Raw genomic sequence first — 26255 nt, forward strand, 5'->3', positions numbered from 1 at the left:
TCTTGCTTTAAGTCATATTTGTTTTACCATCTTGGCTGCGGCCATGTCTATGTCAACAGCTGATGATCAACATATGCAATATTCACCCCTATTCAGTTATGTTGCATGCAAAGAATGTGGGACTATAGTTTAGCTGAAAAACACAATGAAGGTAGAGTAGATTGCGGAACTAAGCACAAAGAAAGCAAGCCAAGCTAACCTAAACCTCTGCTAAATGCCCAGTGTCTTCTAATTGTAAACAAAACGAATCTTCTTCAAGGGTAGGATAGATTTCATGTCGGGGGGGGGGGGGGCGGAGGAATAGTCCCTCACATCACCAAGGTTTGCTCAAAAATTGTGCTTTGGGGAATTGGCTGCAGGTTTCAGTGCTTTCTCCTAGCTATCAGATGACAGATGGGCACTTGGAAGATGGCACTTTCTCCCAAAGGGCACTGATTTCTCAAAGCATGACATGAGCTGGAGGTTTCATCATTGTGAAGAGTTGTCTTGGCAACCTAGAATTTGGAAGCAGTAGCCACTAGGTGCAGGAAGCAGAGGTGAATGTGGGAGAACTGATAAATTCAGCAGTGTCTGTGTGTTGGGGGGGGGGCAATTTCCCCTTTTCCTTCTGGCCCCCCCTTGTAATCAATTTAAACATGACTCAGAGCTGAAATATTTCAATTTTAATGTAAACATATAAACAGTTTTTGTATTTGATTGTCCAGAAACAGATCTGAAGCCTTTATAACATAGAATGAATGCTCTGAATTCTCTCAGGTAGGCCTCTATTACCAAACAGTACTAAGTACTCTAATTTTAACTGGTGTCTGACCCAACTTCCTTTCAAACACATTTCAACGCTTCACATATTTCTGTTTTTAGCCACGATTGCTAAATGGGTCTTCTGTGTTCAAAGGTAATGGATCTGGGTGATGATAACAAGAGGTAACTCTGGGCTCTTCCAGACCTTCTGGGGACACCTAAGTATTGTACGAACTAGGTCAGACTAGGTAAACCATTTGTCTGATTCACCAGGACACAAAAGTTCTTAAATCTACAATACTTAACGTTATTAGTTCCTTAGGTCCTTTCCATGACTAGAAATGAACTCAGTTAACCGTATGCATAGGGTGACATTGAACTGCAAAGGATAATTTGCTTGTGAATTTATTCATTTATTTGGTTCAATTTATATGCCGCCCTCCCCAAAAGGGCTCAGTGATAAAGCTCTGAATGACATTTCAAGAACTAAGGGATTCCCCATGTGGAAAGAAGATGATCAGCTTAGCATAGTGTATTATATTTTTAAACTGTAGATTCCTGTATGGGTATAATGAATGATTCCCATACAATTATATATCAAAAAGAGAAGTGAACAAATGTATACATGGAGATATTAGATCACTTTTCATTTTGGAAAAGCGTTGGTTGTCGTTTCCTCTATTTTATGAACAACGTGTGGTTTATCTAACAACTCTGGATAGAGCTCAGTCTCTTCTGTGATTTTTCGGAAGGTTTCTGGAGTATTCAGCTGGTAAGATTCCTTAGTTTCTATCTGCGTGCATCTTAGGCACCTTAAACAGGTGCCTCCTATTTTGGCAAAGTCCTGGTAGGTGTTCTCACTGGAAAAGCAGTACAATATTGGGTCTGCAACACAGTTGAAAGTAGTTAGCAAGAGTGAAAAATGGTAGCTGTCAAAGATTGCAGCAGCAAATTCACAGTTTCTCTCAAAAAGGCTTCGCGCCAACAATAGAACATGATATGGCCCAAAGCAAACCAAGAAAATAACAATTGTGCTTGAAACCAGACGCTTGATTTGAATCTTCTTTTTCTTCTGAGTGCCATGACTCTTGCGTACGACTCTCAAAATGCCACAGTAAGAAAAAAGCAGCAGGGAGAATGGAAATATGAAGCCAGCAGCAAAACGGTAATAATTGATGTTGTGCTCCCAGTTTTTGATGGGATAGTGTTCAAAACACACAATGTGGCTCTCTGAGTCCTTGCTGACTTCACCATGCTTAAAAACAAACCAGCACGTCAGAATTTCCTTGGTCCAGACGACAATGCTCACCATGATGGCTGCCTTCATTGTGCGACACTGGTAGAAGCGAAAAGGATGTACCACAGCTAGGTAACGGTCAATTGAAATGCAGCAGAGGAAACCCACGCTAATGTAAATGTTTTCATACAAAAGAATTCCACAAATTTTGCATAGAAATTCATCATAAGTCCAGTTGTCATGCTGTAGGACATATTGGATCCAAAATGGCAGGGAAAAGATGTAAAACAGGTCTGCTACAGTCAAATTGCAAAGGTAGATTCCAAGTTCATTCTTGACCTTAACCTGCAAGTAGGCATAGTACAGTGAAAGGCAGTTGGCTGGGAGTCCTACTATAAATACAAGTATGTATATCACAGGTGATAATATCTGATGTATTTTGTGGTCAATGGTGCAGTTCAGAGTATTATTTTCCATCACATCCTCTGGAAGGTTCTCCATCTTCCACAATGATCCCAGCAGGGCAGGAATAAATTTTAATCTACCATTTCATCATTTGTTTTCTTCACAGGAGTGTTGCTACTTGTATACACCTGAGAAAAAAAAATCACAAGGGAAATGAAATCTGATGAAATCTATCAAAAATATTTCCATAATCACTAGCAGTTCTACCCATTGAAGTGAAAAGCTATAAGTTTTTCAGGCATGGACAAGAACTTTTAAATTAGGATACTTAATAATACTAATTAATACATAATTGTCACAGATCTGGAGGTCTATTGTTTGGAATTTTTTAGCATGGTTAAAATGAGCATTTATAATCATTATCTACTATGGTCATGAAACCCACCACAAACTACCATTAATTAGGAGCTGGTAATTACCAACCCTCACATATCACAGATATAATTCAGAGCAATAGGACAGTGTGATTATCAACTGTTACTAATTGCTCTGGATTAAAGATCTATGATCTATCTAGATTACTTGGGTTTCTTTCCCTTCATTCCAACCACCAACAGAATTTACCCAGTAGTTTCAGCAAATTATGCCTAATTATGGTGTTGGAAGTCTATCAAAATAATTCCAGATCAGAACACTGATTCACTTAGTAAAAACAGATTAATACAAAATAAAAAATAGCAGTAAACACTGATATTTATGAAAAAGTGGACAAATATATGTAGTGATAATTGCAGAACCATCAAACACAGATTTTGTCTCCTTAAATTAAAAATGCAGCTTGTAGCATAGAAAAACCCAATCTGTAAGCCAGGACAGCCAACTGGGGGTTGGAGTGGGGTGGAGTGGCAGAAGCCAGGGCAGCCAACTGCTTCAAGGCTTTCAGGTTGTACCTTCTGATGCCAGCATAATGTCTGAGTCTGCCAGGGTGCGCCCTCGCTTGCCTGTCAGTTGCTTCTCCTGCCACTCTGCAGTGCCTGAATGTATGCCTCCATCTCCCCTACTCCAGCCACAAAATAAGACAGGCATGGGGCAACCCCGAGTCCACTGGCCTGAGCCCATGGGGACCCTCATTGGTGCACTCATTCTGGTGGTCTTTAACTGTGGACCTAGAAATATTACAGAGTAGGGGAAAAGTTATCTGATTGTCCCTTCTTGCTGCAGCCCACGGTGCAGCACATCACATTCTTCATGAGAGCCTTCAACAATTTTACAGAAGGTTCTGGAGGCTTCTAGTGGAAAGGGAAGATGAAAAGCAACTACTCTGTTAACTCCATTCCCAACAGTTTATATGCAGGCCACCAAAAATGTCCAGCTTTTATTTAGAAGGAAAAAACCACTCAAGTGTTCTGGAAATTTCAGAGTTTTTTAACTTTTAACTAACAAGATTTAAATGAAGTTTGAATAGTCTAATTAGTCATCAATGCATGTTTTCATTATGGAAATTACGTCACCTAAAGGAATGAACTGACATGCACTTGGAATTTCCCGTTTCTACAGCTTCCTTTTCCCTTCCAGCTAGAACTTTGTCAGATATCTTACTTTTCAAATAACAAATTCTGACTATAAATTGTAAACTAACATTTTTTTTCCTGCTCAGAAGAAATCAACATTTTAAAGAACTTACACAACAGATTTGGAGCACATTTTCATAACAGTGGATTGAACATTCCTTCCTCCTCCTCTGCTTTTCTTCTAACTGATATGAATTGTTCTGAATGGAAAAATCTTGTGCACATTCAAAAAGAATTCTAGCGTCCTCCCTATTGAGTCCAAGGACTCAATTCATATCTAGTAGAGGTGAATATGTATATACCAGTATGTACAAAGTTCATAATCTTTTCTTACTTTCAAACCCTCTGTTCTTAGACCGAGGTCTTGAACAATAAAACCATAAAACTTAAATAAGACCTATATGTAAAAACACCATCCCTTCAACTCTTCTCTGCAGCCTCTAAAAATGAACAAAATAAATATAATGAGGATCACAATGCTGTAAGAAGAACTGTACCTTTTGCTTGAAAATTGCTTGATAAAGCATGGACCATTTATTAAAACATGATAAATCCATTTTAGCCTCAGTTGAGACACATAAGGGTATTGCAAAAAGGATATGTACCATGAAATCCACTTACTGAAGGCGGCAGGAATATAACCTGTCTGAAAAAGGAATCTTTAGCAGATGACCCAGCAAAACCATTGAAAAAGGACAATTAAATCTTGCATGAATAAAGGTTCTACATAACTTTCAACTAAACTGGGAGGAAGATGACCCTTAGACAGAAGGCCCATTCTCTTGTAGAAATGAAGGTAAATCTCCAAGGAAATCAAGGCCTATTGGTCCATTTAGCATAATAGGCCAGGCTGAATAATTAACTTGAATAATAGAATCCCAACGTAATCTTTTCATCTCTAGTTCGTCTTTCGAAGCAACCCAGCGAGACAAGCAATTTTATCAAGGTGAGTCTCCTCCGAGGGCGCTATCCTGGCATTAAAATCCCTCCACCACTACCCCAAGAAAAAAAACCTTAGCTTTATTAAATTTTTGCAAGCAATCCTTCAAGTAGACAGTAGCTAGATAAACTACCAGACCATGGCCATACAGCCTGGAAAACCTATAACAGCCAGTTGTACAGACAATAGAGTTTTAGAATCTTGAAACCTATCTCAGACTAGGATTCTGTCCTCTCACAAACCAAATAACATGTATTCAACTAGATCATACTTACTATGAGAAAATTAGGATCCATGAAGAAGGAGAAAAATGACACCCTGTACAGCTGCTGCAAGTGCAGAGCATATTTGTGTAACTGTACTGAATGTGCTGCTTTTCAAAGTAAATACTTAAATTAGAGATTACACTCAGTAAGCCCCTAGTAAAAGCCTGGTATTTCTCATTAAATCACATTATATTGCCTACGATGTGAAATAACTATTTAATTCGTTTTTCATATGCTGATCTCCCTGATATGTTGATCTTCCTACGTTGGTCTGATTTCCCTCCCGACAATAGTGAAACTTGCAAAGGACACAGACTCTTGGGAAAAAAGGTTCCTTCAAAACAAAACCTAACGAGTCAATGGCTCAAAGGCTGAATACAGGACTCACAACATGCAATTAAATGCCCAATGTTCAACAGGAAATCTAGTAAAAAGAGAACTGGGCACAAGCCAGCAACATCTGGACAACCTTAAAAACGAGAATATGGACAACAAGTTACCTCACAGCAAACCTATTTCAGTAGAAGCAGCTTGAATAGTAAAAAATAGTCTCAAGTCTTCATAAGTGGTGCTTGCAAAAAGGGAAGTGTCTTTATGCCTTTTAAGACAGAAGGAGCAACATCCAGCACTGTCCATTATTGCCAGATAATACAAATATATATTATTTAAATCTTCATTAAGTCCACAATTGCCACTTTCACAAATCACAAAATTCTTCTAAAAATGATTTAAAAGAAACAAAGAATGGTTAACTGCCAAAGTTAGACAATTTTACTTTATCCATAGATTGTGGTTTCAGAACCACCTCCTCTGGAACACGGCTTCTTTTGTGGGAGGAATGCCTTAAACTTTGCTGAGCAGAGTGGTAGGATACAAAGCTATGTATGTTGCCAGTAGTTAATAGTTGTTTTTGCTGAACAGGAAGTTTGTTCTACAGTAGGAAGTTTGTTCTGCAAAGTTTATCTCTACAGTAATATAAAAATGAGCATTGAACGGCCATTCTCCAGAAATACCCCTATTTGGGGAGCAACAGTGTTACCTGCAACTCATTTGAAATTTAGCTGGATGAGTCTGATACGTAATCTTTAAAATCCAAATCATACCTGTTTTATTTTTATCCTATTGTATAGCATCCAAATCCTATTTTTTCTCCAAGAAGGTCAGAGTGACATACATGTGGTCAGCATAGCCTGTTCTCCCAGCAAAAATTCTGTGCCCATTTATACACTTATGATCTTCTTTGCTTTGAGTGTACATTCCCTTCAAGTTGAATTCTTGGTTATGCACACATTTTTCCCCCATCAGAACTCATCATGCTCTCAGATCAAAGAATCCCTGTGGTTTCCAAAACCACTTGAAGTGCAACTTTTTGTCTGCAGGGAAAGCAAAGGAGACCAGTGTGTGTTCAATTTTACTCGGGTTTTCCTGCTCCTCCCTGCCTTTCCCTGCCCACGCAGCAGCAGTTTTGCCCACTCTTTGGGCCAGCTTTTCATGATGACAGGCAGGCCTTCTCCTTTTTCTAATTTTAGCACTGTAGGGGCACTTTTACACATGCAGAATAATGCACTTTCAATCTACTTTCACAATTGTTTGCAAGTGGATTTTGTTATTTTGCACAGTAAAATCCAGCTGCAAAGTACTGAAAGTGAATTGGAAGTGAATTATTCTGCATGTGCAGTAGGGGCCTGGACCTATCGCAGAAGTGATGGACCACATGAAACTCTGTTTAAAAAAAGAAAGCAGGCAACCTTCCCAAATGGAGGTTGCAGAAATAGCAAGGAAGTGGGGGTGAGGGTGGACAAAATGGTGGCTTGGCTATCCTTGACACTTCACAGAGCAAACAGAAAAATGGGGGGAAACCCCACTGTGAAGCAAACAGCTGCAGGATGAGTACTGCATGTATAAATGGCCTGTGACTCTGCAGGTAAGCTGAGAGGCAACAGCTTATACAACATCTCCTAGTCACCTAGTGACTTTTATGGATGAGGGCAGGGCTACATGTTAGGCCCCTTCATCACCTTAAAGGGTTATTCTTTTATAGACTGCAGTGGCTGGGACTGCATTTCCAAGAGGAGACTGGCCAGCCATAGAGGAGACATAAGCTTTATTGTCCTAATCTGTGTACTATTTTTCATACAAAAATTACTAACTCCAAGTTGCTGTTATTACTGGATTATACTGGAATTACAGCATGCAGCAAGAGGGGGCTTAAACCCTCTATTTTCCTAACCTGAAGCAGCCCCAGGGAGCTGCTAGTTGCCTCATTGGGAGCACTTAACATGTAGCCCATCAGGTTGCATCATGGGACTGTTTCAGGTGGGAAAATGCAAGGGTGGGGGAGTACTTGTGTGCCATGCACTCAGTTTAAATTATGCCCACACACCTGGGAAGCACAGAACTCCCAGCCGGTCTCTCTTAGCCCTACATGGGGACAGATCCAGGAAAAGGGAATTGTGTAACTGTGTGTAGTTAGGCTCCTGGCCTCTCAAACTTAAGTCCTTTTTGCTAGAGCTGCTCTCATCCTGTCCTCACAAAGTTTCTTTGAAATACTTTATTAACCCAATTGTTCTGGGGAAAAAAATCTCACGTCTGTACTTTGGCACTCACCACACGAAATCTGGTTGGCATGATTCTCAACCTGAGTTACTTATGGCTATCCGGCTGCCAGCTCTTGTAATAAGCACTAAACCACCTAGCTACTGGGGCTCTTCCCTATTTAAACTGTTGCTGTCTAAAGTACAGCAAATGCAAAATATGTGGAAGGTTTCAGCACCATACAGTCATTCATATACCGTGTTTCCCCGAATATAAGACACTGTCTTATATTAATTTTTGCTCCCAAAGATGCGCTATGTCTTATTTTCAAGGGATGTCTTATTTTTCTGTGTTCTGTTTGTCGGGCATGCTTCCAAACAAAAACTTTGCTATGCTTACTTTCGGGGGATGCCTTATATTTCGCACTTCAGCAAAACCTCTTCTATGTCTTATTTTTAGGGGATGTCTTATATTCAGGAAAACAGGGTACATTTCTTCCTTTCAGCAAAAAACCAAAGAATAGGCGCAAAATCTAAACTCAAGTAGTCATGCTGAATTTATTGGGGTGCAATCATATTTCACTGCAAAGCAAACACTATTTGTAAATGCCGCGTCTTTGCATCCTTTGAAGACGGAATATCATATTCTGGACCCTGCTGCTCAAGATGGACACGAATGAAGTAAGAAGATTGGAGGCTCAGCTCATGAGTAATCATCTATGTCAAAAATGATATGTTCACCGCTCAAACATGCTCGCCACAAAGTTGTGAGCATTCCAAATGGTAATGCTTTATGCTGTGTTTTTTTTTTAAATGTGCAATCCATCATGAAGATCTTCTTGTTTTGGGATGGAAGGGGAGATCTTTATACTTCTGAGGAATATTACAATTATAAGTAAAAGATAGCCATCATGAACAGACTATGCAACATGGAGGAGGGAAGTATGCTAGAATCAGGACTCTGAAGACTCTCTTAAAGAATGACATATGCACAAAGTTTTAAAAGCCAGTGATTAATAGCTGGTTTGAACTTGCAACAGCCCACGTTTCAGGATTTTGCCTATATATGATATTTCTAAATTCATCCAAACATGCACATACTGATGTACAAAGTTTAAAAACAATAAAGATATTTTAAATCACATGCAAATCTAATAAATTAAATTACAGCAGTTTAACTGTGCGTGTTGATTCCTGCTTTCTGATAATGCGTGGGGATGCAGACCAAAGCAGGACTAGGCTTACGCTACAGTGTGAAGCATACACTCTGCAAATTCTCACTTTTCAAATACGTAGATGTTAGGTCTCGAGTCCTGCATCAATAAACGGACTCTGGATCTGGTTGTGGTGGGTTTTCTGGGCTGGATCTGTTCATCAGTCGTGTTTATTGGAAGGCAGCAGAGCACCCAGCATGTAAAAGCCAGTTCTGCCAGACCTGGCTTTAGCAACCCCCTTTATCCAGAACCAATCCCCCCTCCCGTCTTCCCAAAGAATGTGAGAAAGGATTACATCAGAGCCTCACTGGTCCCAAGGTCCAGCGACAGAGATAAAGCTATATGGTCTCTCACCCCCACAGAACAACAGAAACATCCTGCTTCCCATGGGAGTAGAGAGTGTCAGGGGCAAGCCTAGTTATCTACCAAGCATGTGAAAACAAGAAAGCAAGAATGTTCCCTTAACACAAGGTTACATATAGCAGGCAAAGTGTGTATATCTCAAAGCAGTTACATTGGCAGGAATGCATCTCAATCACTTAGATACAATCACCTTCTATATATTTTACGTAGCTCAATCAACTAGGTGCCATCCCTGACAGTAGATAGAAAAGCACAGTATCATACTGTTGTTAGTCACTGAAGTCCATTTTGAAGCTGCCGGCTGAAAAAGCAATAAATATTCAGTTTCCTTCAGTATGTTTACTCCAGACTCAGATTTTATTGTGCTCAATCAAGTAATTGAATCTCAGTTCAGCTCTGCTTCAGCCGATCTAACAATGTCGATCATTTGTAATGTGAATCATGGATGAAGTCCAAACCTAGCTAGCTCTTAAAGTGAATGTTGCATGCCAACTCTGTCTAAACAAACAGAGCAGGATTGCAGCTGTATGGGAAGTTTGTTATTTTAGCTTACGAAACTCAACCGTGTCTGCCCTCTCAACAACTCTTTACAGGAGACAGCTGTGCCCATTTTACAGCTAAGTAACAAAAGCTGTTCCACAAATTTTCTGAAGACCACACACTGTACTGGTCAATGGCCACAATAAATTTTGAATCTGAGGATCACATACTAGGGTCTACTGAAGAGCATGGAACAGAGGTTGGCCGGCCGGCCGGCCATCTTCTTATGCCATGAAACTAGCAATGGACTTCAAGGGGAAAAAAATCAAGGGGAGAGATTGCACACCCTAGTCCATCAAACTGGGATGATATCAAGGCTTAAACACTATTTCTTTGGGCCTGGTACAAGCCTGCAATACCTACTATCCCCCTCCACACACAGTCCCTTATGCATTATCTCATGAGTCAAGAAAGAAAAAAATATTTTACTTCAGCAACAACTTAAATTTATCACAGAAATGAACTAGCTTGGGGTTCACCCCTGACACCTGACTACTGATAAAGTGTACTTCTTCCCCTCACCCTTAGCTGGTTGATTTATTTATTTACACCCTACTTTTCTCACTGAAGGGTCCAAAAATGGCTTGCACAACAGGGATGTGCCGAGTGTGGTGCAGTGCTTAAGAGCGGTGGTCTCTAATCTGGAGAACCAGGTTTGATTCCCCTGTCCTGCACATGAGTGATGGACTCTTATCTGATGATTTGGATTTGTCTCCCTGCTCCTACATTCCTGCTGGGTGACCTTGGGCCAGTCTCAGTTCTTTGGAACTCTCTCAGCCCCACCTACCTCACACAGTGTCTGCTGTGGGAAGAGGAAGGGGGGAAAATTGTAGGCCGCTTTAAGACTCCTTACTACTGAGAAAAGCAGAGTATGCATCCAAATTCTTATTCTTCGATATAAATGAAGCAATAAACAACAACAAAAAAGCCACAATTACATCTAGGGCTGGTCCCTATCAAAATCATTGGTTGGCCCATCTGAAGACGTAGGCCACAAACCTTCAGTTCAAGCCCCTGACCATGGTCCAGCTTCATAAAACTTGTATGGATCATGCCATTGGGTTTATTATACATAGTTTATTGAGATATTGAATTGTACATGGTTTTGAGCACTTCATGTTTGTTATCTATGTCAACACATTGTATTATATATTAAGTTGTGCCTTATAGGTAGAGGTGTTACGGAGTGTATAGGTGGTTAACTTCATTCATAAAATTGCCAACAGCAGTATAAGTGTGCAGCGTTTTTTTCCTAGTTTACAGTTCTTCCTTTCCATTTGTGGGCTAAAACCAGCACTCTTATAGTCATCTTTAAATGTTTCTCCCTTTTGTTAATAATGGAATCAATTTTTTGTTATATCTTTTAAATCATTTGTAGGTTTATGTTCACATTTATCATCTTGAAAATTCAACAACTCTCTCTATGTAGGCCATTTCCCTTGCATATTCACTTATTTTGCAGCAAATGCTTCCATTGGAGAGTTGGCCAAATCCCCACCGGGAAATTCAGTTTAGATCAAACCAAGTTTGACAACAAACTGCACCTTTTCATCAAGGTTTCAACCTCCCCACCGCAGCATGTTTCCAGTGAAGACATCTAGACCTATCTCGGATTCAAGAAATGTAACAACCCCCACTACCACGTGATTGGCTAGCCGGGTCTCTCCTGATTGGCTGTCGTGCCGTGTTGGGGCGGGACCTTTTTTTCTCCCGCAAAAACATGCTCACATTATGACGTCAGCACGTCTCCCCCACCCAAGTTTCTGGTTGGTTATCGTTCTCTCATGTTCTCTGATTGGTTGTAAGGCATTTGCGTCGTGCTCCACGGTGGGAAATTTGAACCAAGATTAGGCCCCCAATCCCCCCCTCCAAACTGGATCGATACGTGTTTTTTGAAAAAGTAGTACTTTCAAGCAGGTTTGGCAAAGATGCGGGATAAGGGGGAGAATGAGCGCCAGAACCAGGATGAATCCTTGTTCGTCAATCAGGCAGTGGGGAATTCTTCCTGAATCCTTGATATTTCGCATGTGTATCATGCAATTAATTGACCATGGGGAATCGGCCAACCATAAAAGAGTAACTCCTGAAACAAATCTCTTGTATTTCAACCATATGCATAATAGACCCATTCTGACATAGTGACTGGGAAAGCCTCTCAGTATTTTCCCCTTGACATACCACAAATATCCATGCCAACCAAATCTTCTATCATGTCCTTCCAGGTCCAGAATTTTATTGTTCTTGAAAGTCTCCCATTCCCTTATCCATAATAGACAAGCAGCTTCAAAGTACAATTTTAAATTTGGTAATAAGAGATCCCCTCTTTCCTTTGCATTCTGGAACATTTTTATATTTAATCCTTGGTTTCTTGCCTTGCTATTAGAATAGTTTTTTCAAAGCAAAAATACACAGACAGAAGCAGTCTACTGCAGGCCTTAAAATTAATGCCTTGAGGATGTGCTTTTCATCAAATAAAAACACAAGCAACACATCATTAGGGAGTTTCAACACTGCCATCAATTTGCTTGTTCCTCCTCTTGGACAGCTTGTCTTTTCCAGTTATATTAAGTTCGCTCAGCCCAATCTTCTGGTGCTCTACGTAACTTGTCCAGAGCAAAGAGACTGCATTTATAAGTAAACATCCAACTGGGAACATACTTTTCCTAATGGTAGAAAACTCATCTTCCCATCATTAATGGCCCTGAAGAAGTAAAACTGTAACCTACAAATCCATATGTCATTTTGCAGAGTAGTTTATAGTGTTTAAAACTGTCTGATTCAGACTTCCACTAAATGGACTATCAGGAGGTATTTGGATGGTTACAGATGGGCAGGGTTACAGCAAGTCAGAAATTTACTTCCACCACTTAACCATATCACCACAAGTGACTTGGTTAAATTAATCAGCTCTATCTATTGTCTCTGCTTCCCGGGACAATGGGGTCACTTGGTCCTAGATTATATCAGTGATACCATGAATGGTTTATGCAGAGATACTTCCTACAGTCTCTGCCTTAAGTATTCATATTTGGCTGAGGCTTGAGTGATTTAGGACGGGATCTTGTTGTTAGGGAGATCATATCTGAGAGATGGGGGAAATGCAAGGAAGAAGCAATTGTTTGGAAACATGTGGCTTCCAAAAGCAGCTTAGCGAGGTGTGGTGTTCAGGAGATTTGCAGATTCCATCATGTCAATGGAGTACTTTGGCTGGGTAAGATAATCAAAGATACATGTCCTTGTTGTGAGGCGTCCAAGTTGTATCACTGGAGTAACTCACAAATCTAATCTCTGCAAACAGACTGTTTTGCCTTACGCTTGCTCTCAGTTTGGACACTCTGCTATCCACCCATACAAACATGGAAACTGGTATTTTACAGTACACAATATGAGAAATAATATGAAATCCAATATTTCCTAAGGCAGGGGATGGTAACACTGGGTTCCCTAATTTAAACAAGTGATGCTGGAATCCACTCCCAAACAGCATCATTTTCAATGATGTTTAAACTAGGGAGCCCAGATTCTCCTTTTAAATCCACCTTAAAGGGAGAATCTGGGGTCCCCAGTTTAAACAACATTGGAAATGATGCTATTTTGGGGTTGATTCTCTCCCACCCTGAAACAGCATCACTTTCAATGTTTAAACTGAGGACCTCAGATTCTCCCTTTAAATACATGCCAAAGGGGGGGAGTTTCAAAGGAGAATCTGGGGAAATTTAGGGGGTGCCTGCTGTCAGGGGTGCAATTGTTAAGCTAGCAGCACCAAACTTTCAGGGTATCTTTAGGAGACTCTCCTAATTATACCACTTAGGTTTGGTGAAGTTTGGTTCAGGGGGTCCAAAGTTATGGACCCTCAAAGGTGTAGCCTGCATCTTCTATTAGCTCCCATTGGAAACAATGGGTGATGGGGGCACCCCCTTTGGGAGTTCATAGCTTTGGACCCCCTGACCTAAACTTCACAAAGCCTGGGTGGTATTAGTAAGAGACTCTCCCGATGATACCTCCAAGGTTTGGTGAAGTTTGGTTCAGGGGGTCCAAAGTTATCGACCCTCAAAGATGTAGCTCCCATCTCCTATTAGCTCCATTGGAAACAATGGGGGATGGGGCACCCCCTTTGGGAGTCCATAACTTTGGATTCGCTGAGCCAAACCTCACCAAACCTGGGTGATAGCATCAGGAGAGTCTCCCAAAACATCCCTGAAATTTTGGTGCTGCTAGCCTAAAAACTGTGCCCCCTGCAGGCCACAAACAGAAAAGCCACTACAATACCAAAAAATTCCCCACAAATGAACCCTGCATTTTTGGTGCCCGCCACAAGGGGCACCCTGGGCAACTGCCCACTTTGCCCATTGGGCATTACACCTCTGGGAGAGATGTAGGGAACTGGGTATGTTTAGTTTGGCAAAGAGAAGGTTTAGGGGTGACATGATAGAGAAGGTTTAGGGGTGACATGATAGCTATGTTTAAATATTTGAAGAGATATCATGTTGAAGAGGGAGCAAGCTTGTTTTCTGCTGCTCTAGAGACTAGGACTAGGAGTAATGGATTCAAGGTGTAGGAAAAGGGATTCCATCTAAACATTAGTAGGAACTTCCTGAGAGTCAGGGCTGTCCGACAGTAGAATACACTTCCTCGGAGTGTAGTGGAGTCTCCTTCTTTGGAGGTTTTTAAACAGAGCCATCTGTCAGGGGTGCTTTGCTTGTGTGTTCCTGCATGGCAGGGGATTGGACTTGATGGCCCTTGTGGTCTCTTCCAAGTCTGTGATTCTATTATTCTAAGAGAATCAGCCATACTTGTGTGGCTTAGGTTCCAGTGTGTTCCTTCTCTCCAAGCATACAGGCCTTCCAACATTCTTCTGCTCTGGTCCTTTTAAAAATGGCTGTATTTGAATGTTTGGGAAGGGGTACCTAGCAGGACTCAGCTCTTCTCTTGATTACTGGAGCGCTCTAATGGAGCAGTTGTGCCAGCCTTTGTGTCCTCTCCTTCTGGAGCTCACTTGATTAGTTTGCCTTGCATCCAACCAAACTGTTGCTGGTTATCAGACAGACCTAGGTTACGTACAAATGGGCAGTACTAGCAATCTAGATCATAGGAGAGGAATTAGATGTTGCTAGGGATCAATCAAACATAAGGTATGTACACAGAATAAGCAAGCCAGCTGTTATAAGGCACCCAGGGGTGACACTGCATTAATTTAACCAAGTAGCAACCAGTTCATGAAGCCTGTAGCTTGGTAACTGGTGAAGGCACAGCATGGGACACCAGAAGAGAAAGCAATGGAGTAGGAAACCTACTACAAAGAATTAAGTGTTAGTGGCATCCTACTGCAGGGAATTGAGTATTAGAATGCTAATCATCACTAGCTCAAAGCTTACAAGGAGACAACTCAGAAGGGGGAGAAGTTAGGGAGGGGAATAGAAAGGAAGAAGGATTTGCTGCCATTGGGGAAGTATTACGGCTTACTGGTGTTTTTAAAATTCATTTTATAGTCTGCCTTTTCATAAAGGTAAGCTTATGAAAAGAATCATTTAAAACCAATAAAGCATAAATATCAACATGTACGATGCACCATCATACAAAAACACTAAGCAACATTTTGACAGAATCAAGAGTTCACAGCCCAACAAACCAGATTCCAAACAAGCAGTTCTAAGAATCCAGTTGCCAGAAGAGCGATTCAACATCTCCAGTGGAAACACTCTAAGCTATCAGACAGAAAAGACTAGGGAACCATCTGTGTAATCCCCATCCTATTTCCAAATGCTTCTGTAAAATAGTATGATCATCAGGATTAAAATGTACAAAAAGATGAAGAAAGATCAGTGTGAACAATGCACCATGCAATCACATTATTTTCCATTACACAACCAAACACTGCCCAGAAATGATCAGCCTTTGTGCTGGTTTACCTATAGCATGTGCTATCTTGGAACTAAAAAGTACTTGATGGCCAATTACCCATTAGTGCTGGGGTGCGCTGTGGACTAGAAGCATGTTGGGGCAAAAAATCTTGTCCTGATCCCCTTCCTCTTTGCGGCGCACCAAGAGAAGAGGCGCGCTGGGGCAAGATTTCTCATTCTAACGCACTTCCTCTTGCCCCGCTCGAGCTTCTCACTTTCTGTGGGGGAAGCGAGACCACTTTCGGTGCGATGTTTTGTGCCAGAGTGGGGCAAGGGCAGGGAACACCCTTCAGTGGGTAATTGGACAATGATCATGTTAGACATGGACCTTTGAGGCTAGGTTTTAACAATCTATCACTCATCCCAGTGCCAAATCCACCTATAGCAGTGGTGGCGAACCTTTGGCACTCCAGATGTTATGGACTACAATTCCCATCAGCCCCTTCCAGCATGGCCAATTGGCCATGCTGGAAGGGGCTGATGGGAATTGTAGTCCATAACATCTGGAGTGCCAAAGGTTCGCCACCATGGACCTATAGACTTGCCAGGCTGAATTCTAGGGCCTCAGAATTTAGGAGGTCTAGGTCAAGGTGTATAATATTTTTGACACTGTCATAGGCCTTTCTTATACATGCTTTCATAATACCCTGTAGTCTGCAAACAACGCTTCAGTTATTTTCCTTGCGCTCCAATTCAGAATAATACTGACTTAAGGCAGTAACTTGACACTAAGAACGTAAGAACATAAGAACTAGCCTGCTGGATCAGACCAGAGTCCATCTAGTCCAGCACTCTGCTACTCGCAGTGGCCCACCAGGTGCCTTTGGGAGCTCACCTGCAGGATGTGAAAGCAATGGCCTTCTGCTGCTGCTGCTGCTGCCGAGCACCTGGTCTAGCATTGATTTCTGTATGTATTTTGTCTGAAGTGGACCCCATTTTGTGGACCTGATCTTCCTCTAGTCGTGAGGGTGGGAGATTGAGAAGTACATCACAATTGGAATAGCTAGGACCTCTCTTCATCTAAACCCAGCACTGCGTCATCCTTAATCTAGGCCAAGGGTAGGGAACCTGCGGCTCTCCAGATGTTCAGGAACTACCATTCCCATCAGCCCCTACCAGAATGGCCAATTGGCCATGCTGACAGAGGCTGATGGGAATGGTAGTTCCTGAACATCTGGAGAGCCGCAGGTTCCCTACCCCTGATCTAGGCACACTGCATAATTTAACCAAATCACTGCAACTTTTTCTAACCTACCTCTCCAAGTTGCTATGAGATTTTTAAAAATTTACTTCACTTACACCCTATCTTTCTTCCAAACAGGGACTCACGGTGGGAAAGGGGTCCCAGTTATACTTGCACAAAGGGCTTACAAAAAAACCTGAAACTGAGCATGAGCAAAAGCCATATGTGATGAAGGCAATTTGGCAAAGTTTAGGGGGGAAAAACTTGGTTGGATGCAACCCTTTGAATGGGATCATGAGCACTTGCATCTGGAACAATTTCCCAAGGCTATTCACAGAGAAATATGGTAGGTGCAGATAACAAGTAGTCCTCCATCTATCAAAGTGGCCACTTTGGAAGATTTCTAGCTGACGACACCACATCCTACAATTGTAAAACCTGTACCAGGTTATATAACATTTCACTATTTGTGCACCGACACTGAAATGAAAGACCCATGGTTTCTTTTTGAAATCCATAGAAAGCCACACACAACAGGAAACAAACAACCACTTGGCTGGCCAGGTTTCCTAAAATATGTTTTATTGTATACTGTTGGGATGTGGGTTTTAAACTTGTATATTAGGTAACCACTGAAGAAGGCCCAAGTGTCTAAAATCCATCTGGTCTTTTGTGGTTTATTGTGTAATTCATGTTTCATCAGCTGTGTATGATACGTTTTTTTATGTCAGCAAGATTCATGGCTGCAGTTATTTTAATGAATCCAAATTCGCAGCCTCTTTGTTTTCAATCACCAATCAACGCACACTGAATAAATATATTTGTTTTATTTTCAGATTCCGTTGTCTTATCTCAGCCTCTTAGGCTTTTCAATCAACAACAGTCATCCAACGGGCATTTGGCCTGACCTGGTGAGGCAACGCAAGAGAAGAAGCCTTTGCGACTGCAGAACAATCATGGCAGGCAGAAGATTCACAAAATGATGTAGCCTTTTGTGACCTCTTGTTGAAGTGGGGTCATTCTGCACTTGGGCATTTTTCATAAGCTCCCAGAATAGTCCCTGTAACCCAACCCAACCCCTCCAATGGTCCATTAAGATGCATTAGGGAACTGAGCTCATAAACCAATCTGTCATGGTGAAAACTGGAGGCCACTCATACCTATAGATTGCTGGCAGTGGCTACCACAAGCAGCTCATGCAATTTATTATTTTAAGCCATTTTTCCTTCCCATGACTTGAATAATCTCATTAAATTGTTCCCTTCATGCTTCTCCTTGGCGGCTACAGAGGCTTTCTTCTCCCATAGTGCTTACTTCTGCTAGGACTTCTACATGTGCAAGGTCAATGTTTTTCAAGGAGCCTTAATGCAAAGCAGAAGTGCAAGAGGTAAAGGAAAGCCCCCTCAGTGGTCAGATAGAAGTGCCAGGGCAGCCAAGCCATTGCCACCCAATGGTGGACTGGCATTTCCACCAAAACCAGATGGGCTATCACAGGCATCTCTGCCCATGCTACATCAGACTGATGTAATTTGAGAGCAATGATCCCTTTCTCCATGTTCTTTTCATCTTATCTCTCTGTGAGCACAAACAACAGTTCTAGGATGCATCAAATACCAAGGCCAGCCCTCAAATTTTACAATGTTGTTCCATATTTTGAGAAGATAAGTATACTTTTAAAGTGCAGATATGATCTTCAAATAGATTCCTAGCCTCGCGTGGTCCGCATTTTGTTCCTTAATAGTACAAAAGTGGATGACTAAAACATTGTATGATTGAACCCTAATTTAACTGAATCAGTCTGTAAAATTCACTGGGACGTGGCATTCAGCAAAGTTCATATAAAGGCCAATGGAAAAATCGAAGGTGCATCTTGGGACCACCAATGCAATACAGAGCTACAGGAAACACAGACTCAGAAACTAATTATAAAATACTGCCTGGATGACTGGATTATGGCTTCTGTTAATAGCAACCACATCTGCTACTAAATAACAGTAAACATTCATGAGAGCACAGAATATTGGAAATTGCGTGAAGTAAGGGTGTTGTTTTAAAGATACACACACAAAGCTGCCTTATACTGAATCAGTTCATTAGCTGCTCGGGGTTGGTATTGTCTACTCAGCCTGACAGTGGCTCTCCAGTCTTAGGCAGAGGTCTTTCACATATTGCCTGGTCTTTTTGGTTTATTTATTTGTATTTATGTATATGTATATATGTGTGTGTGTGTGTGTGTGTGTGTGTGTGGATAGATAGATAGATAGATAGATAGATAGATAGATAGATAGATAGATAGATAGATAGATAGATAGATAGATAGATAGATAGATAGATAGATAGATAGATAGATAGATAGATAGATAGATAGATAGATAGATAGATAGATAGATAGATAGATAGATAGATAGATAGATAGATAGCACTTAAATATATATTTATAGGCTTATAGGCTTATGGGGAACTTTGACTGGAACATGATTGCCAGAAGACCTTAGCTTACTTGAACTCCCTCCACTACACTAGGCTCAATGTTCCCTGGCCAAGTTACTGTCAAGAAAGTCTAGCACTATACTGAACAGATTCGCACCTGCACAGTAACTACTTATCCAATTAGACCAAGTCATTGAACTTGTGGCTGAGATCTAAACAACCTTATTTACTGGGCAAGGAAAGGCAGAATCCCTTAGAATCATGATTGGGTCATTCAACTGACTGACTCACATTAAGCCATGGAATCACAGTTCATTCCCTTAAGAGTTGCCTTTTTGTACAGTTGCACCAGCCATTTTGTTTCCTGTGGAAAACAAAATGGTGGATGCAACTTTACAAAAAGGCAAGTATTACTAATAGCCGTCTGGGGCAATAGGAATGATCTTTTTCAAAGTTCAGTGTTTAACAGTGCATGGAATAATGGTTTTGATGGAAGCAGTGCTTAAATAAGATTCTCTAACACTAAAAGAAAATCAAAAGGGGAGAGAGGCAAGCACCAGGACCCAGGCAAAGCATTCCATCACAATGAAGGTCCAGGAAGATGGGTTGGATTAATTTTCACATCACCTGAGATATTTATGTTGGAAAAGGTAAAGCTAAATAAGAATATAAGAACATAAGAACTAGCCTGCTGAATCAGACCAGAGTCCATCTAGTCCAGCATTCTGCTTCTCGCAATGGCCCACCAGGTGCCTTTGGGAGCTCACCTGCAGGATGTGAAAGCAATGGCCTTCTGCTGCTGCTGCTGCTCCTGAGCACCTGGTCTGCTAAGGCATTTGCAATCTGAGATCAAGGAGGATCAAGATTGGTAGCCATAGATCGACTTCTCCTCCATAAATCTGTCCAAGCCCTTTTTAAAGCTATCCAGGTTAGTGGCCATAACCACCTCTTGTGGCAGCATATTCCAAACACCAATCACACGTTGCGTGAAGAAGTGTTTCCTTTTATTAGTCCTAATTCTTCCCCCCAGCATTTTCAATGAATGCCCCCTGGTTCTAGTATTGTGAGAAAGAGAGAAAAATTTCTCTCTGTCAACATTTTCTACCCCATGCATAATTTTATAGACTTCAATCATATCCCCCCTCAGCCGTCTCCTCTCCAAACTAAAGAGTCCCAAACGCTGCAGCCTCTCCTCATAAGGAAGGTGCTCCAATCCTTCAATCATCCTCGTTGCCCTTCTCTGCACTTTTTCTATCTCTTCGATATCCTTTTTGAGATGTGGCGACCAGAACTGAACACAGTACTCCAAGTGCGGTCGCACCACGGCTTTATATAAGGGCATGACAATCTTTGCAGTTTTATTATCAGCTCCTTTCCTAATGATCCCCAGCATAGAGTTTGCCTTTTTCACAGCTGCCATGCATTGAGTTGACATTCCCATGGAACTATCAACTAAGACGCCCGAATCCCTTTCCTGGTCTGTGACTGATAGCACTGACCCCTGTAGCGTGTATGTGAAGTTTGGATTTTTTGCTCCTATGTGCATCACTTTGCATTTTGCTACATTGAACTGCATTTGCCATTTCTTAGCCCACTCCCCTAATTTATCAAGGTCTGCTTGGAGCTCTTCGCAATCCTTTGTCGTTCTCACCACCCTACATAATTTGGTATCATCTGCAAACTTGGCCACCACGCTACCCACCCCTACTTCCAGGTCATTTATGATTAGGTTAAAGAGCACTGGTCCCAAAACGGATCCCTGGGGGACACCACTCCCTACATCTCTCCATTGTGAGAACTTCCCATTTACACCCACTCTTTGCTTCCTGTTTCTTAACCAGTTTTTAATCCATAGGAGGACTTCCCCTCTTATTCCTTGATTGCTGAGTTTTCACAATAGTCTCTGGTGAGGAACTTTGTCAAAAGCCTTTTGGAAATCCAAGCAGACAATGTCCACTGGTTCCCCCTTATCCACATGTCTGTTTACACCCTCAAAGAACTCTAGTAAGTTTGTAAGACAGGACTTGCCTCTACAAAAGCCATGCTGACTCTTCCTCAGCAGGTCTTGCTTTTCTACATGTTCAATAATTTTATCTTTAATTATAAATGAGTCATACCCTGAGACAACAGGGAGATCCTGCCCATCAGGGTAGAAATCTTGACAGACCAATGTTGTGACTCAGTCATGAAGCATTTTCATACCTTTACATCAGAATTAGGATGATTTAATAAACTGAGATTTACTTTTGTCCCCAAACCAGGTTTTGATACCATTGCTGAATTTTGGTCTGCATGCAAAAAACAAACCTCAGTTTGTTGAAGTGCCTTCATTCTGATGCGACAACTCATTATGGTTAGATCCAAAGACTTCCTAAACCAGTAAGTCTTCAATCTTGCTGCAAGCATCAGAGGAAGAAAGGGGAGTGCAACTCTGAAGAGGATTTAAGTGACAAACAAATCACTTTTTTTCATAATATTTGAATAACAACATTCTCTTAACCTTTCCTCTTGACTTTTTCCTTACCATGTGTGTATATACACTGGGTTAGATCCAAACAGCCTCTGCACTTGTGAAAAGGCAGGAGGGAGTCCCCTTTGACCACCAAAGAGGCAATGCTGGGGATCATGGGACCCCCATGAACAAAAGTCATGTAAGGATGGAGACTGTTAAAAGGAGAGAAAATGGACAAATGGAGCAAAAAAAAAAGTTGGTAGAATCTAACTCTCGTTCTTCCAATGTTTAGACAGATAATTCAGCTGCTAATGCTCAGTCTTTGGCGGCGGAACACCATTTGTCCCTCCAGCCCTTTCACTCTACTGCAAATGTACAAGCTTGTATCCCTATGTGACAAAACATTTGAGTCACTGATTGGAAACATATCTGGAGGGATTGAAAAAGTCCATCTGAGATGGTGACAGGGAGCTCAGCTGGAGTGAGAGACAGCCAAGGACAGCTGAAGCAACAAGCTGTCTGTGTGACATTTGAGGCTTGACACAGTACACGTGTTCGGCCAACAAGGAAGATCTTGAGTTAAGCTTTCCAGATACACTCCATTTAATCTTGCGAACAGGAGGCAGTATCTTAAAAGGAAGAACAAACCTCGCTTCCCCTAATAGACCTAGGTAGCAAAATTATGCTCATGAGACAGTGTGGCAGCTGGAGTTCAGGACAGTCCAGAGCTAGGCTGAAATTCCTTTTCAACCATCAAGCACACCAATAGGCTGGTCATACCCACAGCATAAACTGCCTCAGGTTACTGTGAGGATAAAATACCCCATGTTCAGTTTCCCTAAGCTCCTTGGAGGAAGAGGGATATCAATGTGAGAAATGTATTGCCGAAGGCTTTCACGGCCAGAATCACTTGGGTGCTGTGTGGTTTCCGAGTTGTATGGCCGTGTTCTAGCAGTATTCTCTCCTGACATTTCACCTGCATCTGTGGCTGGCATCTTCAGAGGATCTTCTGAAGATGCCAGCCACAGATGCAGGCGAAACGTCAGGAGAGAATGCTGCTAGAACATGGCCATACAGCTCGGAAACCACACAGCACCCCAATGTGAGAAATGGTTGACAAGAAGGGGAATTGTGGGGAAGCTCTATTCCTTCTCCCACTGCACCTCCCAGCATTCTGTCTCTTGCTCTGACTTTATTTGAATTTGTTTATTTAAGTCATATACATTGTGCCTTTCCCTCCAGTGGGAATCCAGTTTGGCTTATATCATTTTCCTCTCCTCCATTTTATCTTCACAGTAATCCCATGATGTAGGTTAAGCTGACAGAGAGTGACTGGCCCAAAGTTACTAGCAAGCTTCCATAAGCATGCGTGCGGACTCGAGCTGAATCTTCCTGATACTAACTAGTCCTACACTCTTAAGCACTACATCACACTTTCCACTTTCCCTTCATCCCTTCTCTCAACTGATCTTACTCAGCTTGCAATGCCTGCCCTCCCAGTGTTCCTGAAGGCCCAGTCTTGCTTCCTCTGTATTGCTTGTCTATTCACTGGTGAGATTTGGGGAGCAGCAAGCATGGGGGTGGGGAGTAAACCAGAACTATCTTTGCCTTCTCCTTCATATCTGCTACTTACAGCAATTGCCATAGTGTTTTCACACAGTACCTTGGGGTTTCTGTGACAACTCAGTATACTGCCTATTTCTCTTGTGGTGTCTGTGCTTACCATTCTGTGTTTGACCTCCCCCCCTTTTTTAGCAAGCCTTGGCTTTCAAAACCTATCTCTTAGCTCTGTGTATCTATTTTGTACAGTTTTTTGGAGGGGGGCACCCATGGGTATTAGATATATAGCTAACACTCATCATCCACTCTTCCAGTGCCACCAAGTCGCAAGTTTGGCTAGTTTCTCCTCCCAGATGCAGAGTATTCTTTTGGATAACCAACACTGTACAAGAGATCTTATGACAGCTACTTTAGTTTCAGCTGTTGAGATGAAATTTAATTGGCTGACCATTTTGGTCCCCAATGTTTAGTATTTTCATCATTTTTTATCTTTTAAATGCATCAAGATTCCTATAGTTCTCCAGAGAAACAAGGCCCTTCAGGATGACAAAGAAAGGCAATTGGGAAATATACTGAACAGGTCCTAACTTGGTTTATTCAGTTGCCCATACACCAAAAACTGATAAAGAGTTTTAAATATTTACATCCTTCACAGAAGTATAAAGGAAATAGAACTCAAATGATGTAGAGATCCTATATCCTATAGTGCCTTCCTGAGCCCTTTGGGGATGGGCGAGGTATAAATAGAAGAAATAAATAAGTAAATAAATATGACAATCACATGTGTGTTTTGCAGTATACTCAGTTGCTGTGACGTTTCCATTTGGTTCCTGCACAGCAAACATTATAAAATAGACACATCTGGTTATGGAATGTGAAGAAGGAAAAGTTGTTTCTCTATTTTGTACCCATAGGTGCTTTTTTATATGATTTGTTTTCCTGCTTGGGACAGCCCTTAAGCAGGCCCAAAAGGAGATGAAAACAATAAGGGTTCATACAGGAATAGAACAGGACATGAGGGACTAAACTGGCAAAGATCTGTTTGTGGCTGAATGGAACAATTTACAAATAAATAAATGTCTGAGTTGTTCATTGTGGTGGAAATTGGGTTGCTGGAGGAGACTGATGGGAGGGAGAAGTTCTGGTAAACTGGCTGAGGAAGGGTGTTTTCTAAGCAGAGACTGTGGTAAAAGGTCATCAGAAGCATTGTTCAGGCAAGGCTGATACTCACGTACACCTTGGACTGAGATGTCAGTTTATAGAGACACAGCAGAGTTGTTTCTCTCTGTCCTGTTACCGCTCTCTCTTTAAAGATTTAAAAACCAACTGCCAATATTTCACACACACAAAATGAATTCCATGTTTATGCTGATGAGCTAAATAAAGACAGCTGATTCAGCCTTCCAGAGGTTTCCGATTTTCTTGAGGTTCTCATCTGTACCAAAAATATGCCTTATAAAAATGGGAAGGAGGATGGTTAGGAAATGGAATAGTCTGCCATGCAGAGGAACCCTGCTGTGTTGGGTGGAGGCTGAGAATAAAGTGCCCTCGTTGTACCCTAGAGAAAAACCTGATTGTATGGGCAGGAGACAGTTGTGTTCCTTCCGAAAGAGTCTTCCTTCCCAACTAGCTCCTTTTCCAAGTGAGAAGAGGCAGGTAAGGGACAACAGTTGGAAATATTGTGTGGAACGAACCCATCTGCCCTCTACTGTCCCACAGTTCTCCAGGGAAGAAGCATTCGTGCTCCATCTTCCTTTCAGGGACCCCAGTATAGCCTGGCACCTCTTCAACACTAACACCCCAAGTAGTGGACTGCACTGCTCCACGGACTGAGTTGGTTCCATCTAGAATTAGTAAAGTCTGTGTTTTCCTCACAGTATAAAACAGAAGATGGTTGGCAACTACTGCATTTTGAGATTTTTTAAACTTCTCTGTTTAGAGCAGGGGTGTCCAACTCTGGCACTTCAGATGTTCATGGACTACATGGCCAACTGGCCATGCTAGCAGGGACTGATGGAAATTGTAGTCCATGAGCATCTGAAGTGCCAGAGTTGGACACTCCTGTATAGTGCATCAAAGTGAATTTAAAGTTTTTTATTTGATTTCAAAATCAAAGTCAAAAACATACACAAACCCAGAAATTCACTAAATTATAAAGTACTTATTTCAGTTTCTTCTACACTGAATATTAACCCTTAAACCCTACACCTTCAGTACTTGGCCATTAAACATCAACATGAAATTAATTTTTAACATCATTATTAATAAATAGTCTCACTTTCCTCTATTATATCATAATTTAACAATACTTAACCTTCAAAACCACTAATTGATTTATTTTGTTCTGCTTTATCTAGATATTCTATCCAGGGTTTCCAACTAAACACGAAGTTTACTTGGCCATCTCAGCCAACCCTAGTATGTTTAGAGTATCACTGTGAATAATTTACAAACATCATCTTTACCTGTTACAGTTTTGATCCATCTGGAAATAAGAAATCACAAGATGGGATATTAAAAGGGGGATAAATCTATTCAATAGCCCACTGTGTTCTTCCAAGGGACCCTAACCACAGTAATTGTACCCCCACATAACTGGTCTTTCAAGAAAAATGGCTCAGATGCTGCGTATAGTCCACCTCCTGCTTTGAAAACTTTTCAGAAAGAGATTTTATGATTTCAGTACTAAAGACCATCAGAAATATAATACAGCTCTTCCCTCAGGTAGACATAACATTTAGTTTTACAGTCAATTAAAAGTTTATTTTAAGCCATTACAGCAATAAGAGACAAAGACTCACCTGTAGTAGAAGCTGTCTCTTGTGAGCATGAGGACTTGTTCACATCCACTGTCTGCGAAGCCACAAGGAGTTTCTGACACTTTTGTTCCCGATTGAGGCTCTTGGCTGACTAACTTCC

At 41.4% G+C, this 26255-nt stretch overlaps 2 protein-coding genes across 2 annotated transcripts in view; one reads left to right on the plus strand and one right to left on the minus strand.

Moving 5' to 3' along the window:
- The window catches only part of DGLUCY (D-glutamate cyclase), a 64487-nt gene extending 45598 nt beyond the window's left edge, over positions 1–18889 (plus strand). Inside the window, exon 14 of the mRNA XM_048485195.1 lies at positions 17731–18889. The gene's annotated coding sequence lies outside the window, so the exon portion shown is untranslated. The remainder of the gene's footprint in view (positions 1–17730) is intronic.
- Positions 648–26255, minus strand: GPR68 (G protein-coupled receptor 68). The gene is made up of 2 exons (XM_048485199.1): positions 26138–26255; positions 648–2571 (listed from the first exon to the last, which is right to left on the minus strand). The coding sequence occupies exon 2, from the start codon at positions 2477–2479 to the stop codon at positions 1388–1390; it is 1092 nt and encodes a 363-aa protein (XP_048341156.1). The 5' UTR covers positions 2480–2571; positions 26138–26255; the 3' UTR covers positions 648–1387.

Source organism: Sphaerodactylus townsendi, linkage group LG02, assembly GCF_021028975.2.
Source record: "Sphaerodactylus townsendi isolate TG3544 linkage group LG02, MPM_Stown_v2.3, whole genome shotgun sequence".
Taxonomy (NCBI): Eukaryota; Metazoa; Chordata; class Lepidosauria; order Squamata; family Sphaerodactylidae; genus Sphaerodactylus; species Sphaerodactylus townsendi.